Source organism: Echinops telfairi, unplaced genomic scaffold, assembly GCF_000313985.2.
Source record: "Echinops telfairi isolate 266 unplaced genomic scaffold, ASM31398v2 ScPeMD7_7461;HRSCAF=8499, whole genome shotgun sequence".
Taxonomy (NCBI): Eukaryota; Metazoa; Chordata; class Mammalia; order Afrosoricida; family Tenrecidae; genus Echinops; species Echinops telfairi.
Genome location: NW_022111361.1, coordinates 766,815 through 773,479, shown reverse-complemented (window position 1 = coordinate 773,479; position 6,665 = coordinate 766,815). Strand labels below are relative to the sequence as shown.

Sequence of the window (6,665 nt, the reverse complement as noted above, 5' to 3'; positions counted from 1 at the left end):
GTATCGAGAAGTAATTGTATATCAAGAAAGCAGCCCAGCCCAGTCCCACTCAAGTCTATGGGTGTAATGCCAGCCAGGGCCCTCTTCAGACGCACACAGCTCTAGACCAATGACGCAAAGCCGTGAAACCAGGAAGCCAGGAGATCACAAGCCAGTGTGTGCAAATCCAGAGGTTTCCAGGGTCAGTGGAAACAGAACGGGGCGCCAACAGCTCTCCAGGTCGGCAGCCCCCAGAGAGTCCCAGCTAAGCTCCAGTGAGGGGGGAGGTCAAGTGCCAGAAAGGAAGGATTCGGCTCTAGTGTTTCTTCCCTAGAAAGGCCACACCTCCCCCGGGAAGACCTCACCAGCGTGACAGGTTGGACACTGAGATAGATGTCATGCAAGCTGACAATCTAGCTGCCACACACACAGGAGAAGGCCAAATGAAGAGCAGAGAGACGTGAAGATGTTGGCCTTACACACTGTGGTGATGTGGCTATAAGCTGAGGAATACTACCAGCCATCAGAAACTGGAAGACAAGGAACGACTTCTCCACTTGAGCCTGCCCCTGCCCACACCAGGATTCCTCTTACTAACAGTGAGCGCCGACACTTGGTCTCCAGAACTGTGAGGATAGATTTTTGTGTTCTGAAGCCACCAAAGGCCAGATTTGTAATAAGTCAACTCTGTAGCAGTTTTAAAAAGACATCGAGGTTCTATATGGATATGTTGATGAGCATGCTGAAAACTCAAATATAGGGACTTTTTATCAGTACATGTAAACATTGGGAAATACAGTTCACTTACTGAAATGTGTGTGTGTGTTGAGAGATACTTTATTTGTACTTTTAATAGAGAATCTCTTTAGTATAGAAGTCTGATAAAGTGCCTGTTCATATTCTAGCAGCAAGAAGGGTGGCCCGGCTGTGCTAGGGAGAGCAGCCTAGCCTGTCTGCCCGGGAGCTGTGCAGAGATGTAGTTCAAGGCTCTTGTGCTCCTCACTCCCCAAGGTTCAGGAACCCGCTCTTGTGGCACTTGCCATGGTTCATGGGCAGCGCGGACTCTCGAGCCTGTGGATACATGGGAGAGAACATCCATCTTTATTAGAAAGAGTAGCCTAGCTGGTTCTTGTATGGAAGAAAAAGGATGCATTTTAAATAAAGTTTGTCAGCACTCTAACCAGCAAAGTGAAACAGTTATTTTCAGAATGGTCAGAAGCGACCAACAAAAGCACGTCTCGATGTAGAAATCGAGCCTTCTGTGTGTCTCACTTACGAGCAACCGTTCACAGCTTTTCCGTCTAGATTTGGGAATAGATGCTTCTTCTGCCTCTGTCATGGGAGTAAAGCCACGTTCACTATTTTAATTTATGTGCTTTGCTCCTTTGACCCAAACCCAGGTCATCCAAGGACCTGGTTGATTTTCTTTTTCTTTTTTTTTTTTTATCAGCTCTTCATTTTTTTTTTTTTAAATTTTTTTCCCTCTTTTTTAACATTTTATTAGGGGCTCATACAACTGTTATCCCAATCCATACACACATCGATTGTGTAAAGCGCATTTGTACATCGTTTCTCAAAACATTTTCTCTCCATTTAAACCCCCGACATTAGGTCCTCATTTTTCCCCTCCCTCCCCGCTCCCCCCTCCCGCATGAGCCCTTGATAGTTTATAAATGGGTATTTTGTCATATCTTGCCCTGTCCGACGTCTCCCTTGATTTTCTTTGGAGAAGCACTTTGCCCACGCACACTTCTTGTGGTGTAAGATTTCACATATAGATTAGTATGAATAGGAATTAAGATAAAATGTAAACTGAGTGAAGAGTCTGTTGGTATCCATAGTATTCCACTTGCTTTCCTTTGTTTGAAATGCTTCGTTGTAAAAACGTGTTTTAAACATCTATTGAGCCCCAAGAATGTAGTGAGGGCTACCCACATGGCAGCAGGTTTCCAGCTAATGTTCAAGACTAGGAGACTCGTCCTTGCCGCCTTCCAGGCCTACCTGCCTCTAGTACCCTCTCCAACAAGGGGGGAAAGTGAGGCTGCTCTGTTTTCTAATATTGAGTATAAGTGGGGCCAAGTTAGCAGAAGGCCTGACTGGGTCTGGTACTGTGGAGATTGCGTCTGAAAGGTGTGTCTGTTCCCTCCAAATGCTGGTTACTGGGCCCTCTACGATGCAGTGTTGGGAGTAACTGAGAAGCAGGGCTGACATTTGTCAGATGTCCGGGGATAGACAGTCCAGCCTCACTGTTCAGGAAGGGGCAGCAGCAAAAATCTAGACGACAAAGTAAGTGCTCTCTGATTGGCAGCCATGTGACAGGCCAAATGACATTCTGAGCAAGAATCATGATTTCACTCATCAATACCATAAAATTTTGTATATGAATTCAAACCTGTAAGCAATGTTTGTCTTCAATATCTCGGAATCACCAAACACCCCAGTGTCTGGGTGAGCACTGCCATTTAACTGTAACTTCCCAGCAGGAAGCCCTGTCTGCTGACGTGAGTTGTGATCATGGGTGCGGTTGCCAGCTAATCAATGCATGAGAAAAGCTAGAGGCCTTAGGAAAAGTAAAACCGTCACATCGGTGAAGTCAGTTCTGACTCAGGAGAACTGTTCCTGTGGGCTTCCGAGTCTGTAACTGTCCATGGGCATAGAACACCCCGTCTGTCTCCCTCAGAACTGCCGGTGCTTTCTTACTGCCCACCGTGCAGATCGCAGCCCAACACATGACCACCAGGGATCCCTTGGTCTTCGAGACCTTAATGGTTATTTTAAATTTTGCTACTAACTAGTAGAAAGTATATAGTGATCAGACTGAAATCCAATTCGGTTGTTGTTGTTGTTTAATATTCTTTTAATTTAAAGAAATATAACAGCAACAACGTAGAAGTCTTTATTTTCCCCTGTGCATTCAACTCAAAGAGAACTCCTCACGTACACACTTACTGCCATCGAGTCAGTTCTGACTCACAGTGACCCTTTAAGACAAGATAGAGCAGTTCCCGTGGTGGGTTTCCAAGGCTGTCAGTCTTGATGGGAGTAGAGCCTCATCTTTCTACTGTGGAGTGGCTGGTAGTTCAAACTGGTGACCTTGTGCTTAGCAGCCCAGCATGTAAACTCACTATGCTACCAGGGCTCCTTGAACGAAGATAAACTCCAGCAAATTTATCTGAAAACTATCTAGATCCCAGCTTCCTCATACAGAGTGAGGGCATCCATGCAAGTCCTTTGACCTCCGTTGTCAGAGTTATTAAAGTGGCTTCACTGGATGACCGGTCCCTACCTTCTGCCAGATTACTTCCTCCCCCTGAGATGAAGGTGTTGAGGTCGGGACGCAGTAAGAATGGACATATTGTGTGGTATTAGTGTGAGCGGCGCCCTGCGCTTCATTTTCAGACTCAAAGCAGCTGAAAGATTCCGAGGTTTAGGTCAAAGGAGCCAGCAGGCCCCATGCTTTAGAACTGTCTTTCAAGCAAGAGCAGAAGGGAGTCTCCTGCCGTTTCCACGTCTGTTGGAAATTCCAGCATCTTTCGTGGAGCTCTGCGTCTTCTCCACAGTCTTCTGCTGTGTTGGAAGAATCAGAATGAGCACTCCTTTTGCAGTTGGGTAATTGTCCCCAAAGAGTCATTTCAATATCCATCTTACGTTCCTCCCTCAAAGGTGTAATTTGATGGTATTTGAGAGGAGAGCTACAACCATAAATGAATCATTTGGCTACCGTAGGTTTGTCAGGCATGTTTTAGGCACAAAAATTTTGGTAAGCTACTTCCCATATGTGACCATCTTGAAATTCCCTTTAAAAATAAGGTGACCAGATTTTAACAGCGGGACACCATTGATAAAACTCATATCCTGGTGAAATACCCACATGGCAGCCAGAAACCGTATACCCTAGCTTGTCGTGCATTCTTTTCCAAAAATCGGGACTTTTTTAAAACGACACGGGAAAAACCGTTAAAAATCTGGACTGTCCCGCTAAAAGCAGGACGTCTGGTCACCTTATTTTATTTATTTATTTATTTATTTTTGTTTGTTTGTTTTTTAGTGAGTGAGTGAGAGTGAGTGAGTGTGAGAAAGTGAGTGAGTGAGTGAGAGAGAGAGTGAGTGAGTCAGTGAGTCAGTGAGTGTGAGTCTGGTCACCTTATTTTAAAAGGATCCCGGATAGCGGTGAAACTGATCATTTTAAAATGTTATATAATGTATTTTTTTATTATAAAATTCACATCTCTATATTATGTTCTTGAGAGTGTTTGCTCTACAGTTTATATTAAACCTGAAAGATAAAAGCTTAAAATTCTATGATTTTAAAAAAATACGTATTTTTAACGTTGTGTAAAGGTCTTCATACTAAACATGTGACTGGAGCTTTTCAAGGCTTTGAACGTAATGAGACTTGGGTTTGTGTGTGTTGGAATTACTCTGAGTAGCTGTGGCATATTGTGAGTTTTGTCTTTACAGGTTCCTTTTTAAGTCTTTTTAAATGTGTGGTTAAGTGGTCCGAGTACATTCACAATGCTGTGCGATCTTTACCACCATTTCCAAACCTTTCCTCGCCCCAAATGGAAATTCTGTTTCCATTCCTAAAGACCTTCACCTTCCCCTCCGTGATGCCCCCCATAACCTCTCATCTGTTTTCTCTGTGAATCTGGCCTGTTGCACATCGGGGGAAAGATGTGTCTATTTCCAGGAAAATTACGGCCTTGTAATTTGGGGCAGTTCTACTTTGTCCTCTGGAGTCACTAGGGATTGGAGTTGAGTTGGTGGCAATGCATCATGAGGTTTTACCTGTTTAAATTTAATTTCACATGCAAAATTTGCCCATTGTTAGTTCTCAACATTTTTAGACGAACTCTTAGCCTGTCCTCTCTTTCACCCCTGAAATGACATTGTCACTTCATTGTAAATTAACCAACCAAGAGGACTACCACCACAAATGAGGCTTCAGGTGGCTCAGTGACCTGAGCTGTGGGGATCTTGTTTGTGGTTCATAAAACAAATTCTGCTTCTTAATGCGATTTCCATAAAACATCATCTTTGCAGGGTAACTCGTGCATTTTTAAGTTGCTCTCCAAATGAAAGCAATGGCTTTATAGAGAAGCCAACGTTTGTATGCAGTGTCTCTTAGAGAAATAAAATTCTTTGTCCTAGATCCGATGTCCACTTTTCACAAGATGAGTGCTGAGGAGGTTCTAGGCGGCGCCTCTGTTTAAAAGCCTTGCTTTCTGTTAACTAGAGATGTGCAAGCAAGCCAGCGCTCCGTAGCCTTAATTGCAGAAATGATCCACACTGCTAGTCTGGTTCATGACGACGTCATCGACGAGGCAAGCTGGCGAAGAGGAAAGCACACCGTGAATAAGATCTGGGGGGAAAAGAAGGTACGGTTTTGCCTTATATTTCCATCTTTCTTACAAAAGCAAGTGTTCTTTGGAGTTCGATGATTTTTCAGTTGTGTCTCAGAAGTGTTCAGTATGCTCGTGCACCTGTGCTCTTCCAGATTCCCCCCAAACTCTACCTTTGCAGTTACTAAGAGACACTCAACAAAAAATACCATCAAGGGATAAGCAGCATGTCTGGTTACTCAGTTTTATATCGGAGTCCTTCCGGTACAAAGAAAGGGACTTTCCATAGGTACCCCAAAAGCCTGTATGTCAGGGGGAATCAGACATTTCACTTCTGCCTCACCTTAAGCTAGATTAGCGTAATGCTGCGCTTACTAATTCGTACTAGCATGTCCAGGCAAGGCAACTTGCAGGGTCTTGTGCTTTGTTTTGTTTTATTTTCAAAGCCCAGAGGGATACTGCTCGCTCATAACATTTTTGCCTTTTTAAGTGGAAGTACAGTTGTTAGGTTCCAAAAGTTCATGACAAAATGGAATGAAAAGATAATGGCATTTCCCCACAAACTTTTTGAAGTCTTTTTGTATATATGAATGAGTCAAGCTCCAAGTATACAACTTTCCATCTCTTGTTAGAACCTTTCCATATTATTTCACGAATCTTTCTTGAAGAAGGGCACGTGAAGTGGGGACTTTGATTTGAGGACATTTAAATAAACCATAGTTTCAAGAATGAAACTTAACAGAAGAGCCAGGTGGTGCCCAACTGCTTGGAAAAGGAGGGCCTGGCTAGAGTGGGAGAAACATGTGGAACAAAACTCAAACTCATGCAGCAAGACCAGGTGGACTGCAGGCCTGGACCACAACACTGTGGCTCAGCATTCAGCAGCACAAGGGAGGAGGCACACACACAGGCCTTACCATCAGCAACTGTTTGCAAGCAGGACAGCATTTATCCCAGGACAAAGTTCAGAAGGCAGGCAGGGCTAGTGGGGCAGAGAAGTGGAAACAGACACGGGGAGGAAGTGGCAGAAGTGGCGTGCCATGTAAGGACTGCAGTCAGTGAAGTGGACAGAATGTCAGTTGTTGAATGGAAACTGGCTTTGTTCTCACAACCTTCACCCAAGTCACAATAAAAAGTTTTGAAATATAAAACATTGCAGCCCAGAGAAATCCTATGGAGTAGAGGAGGGGGAGAAAAAGAATTGGGAGTCCAGTAGGAGAAATCTGATTGGAGCTGAATAGGGTGCTTTGGAGCTACCTCACACACACACACACACACACACACACATACACACCACACATACATACACACACCACACATACACACCATACACACACACACACC

General features: G+C 44.1%; 1 protein-coding gene across 1 annotated transcript in view; it reads left to right on the top strand.

Moving 5' to 3' along the window:
• Window positions 1-6,665, top strand: part of PDSS1 (decaprenyl diphosphate synthase subunit 1) — a 39,443-nt gene that overhangs the window by 10,703 nt on the left and 22,075 nt on the right. Inside the window, exon 4 of the mRNA XM_030888355.2 lies at window positions 5,216-5,357. Coding sequence (XP_030744215.1) covers window positions 5,216-5,357 — 142 coding nt within the window. The remainder of the gene's footprint in view (window positions 1-5,215; window positions 5,358-6,665) is intronic.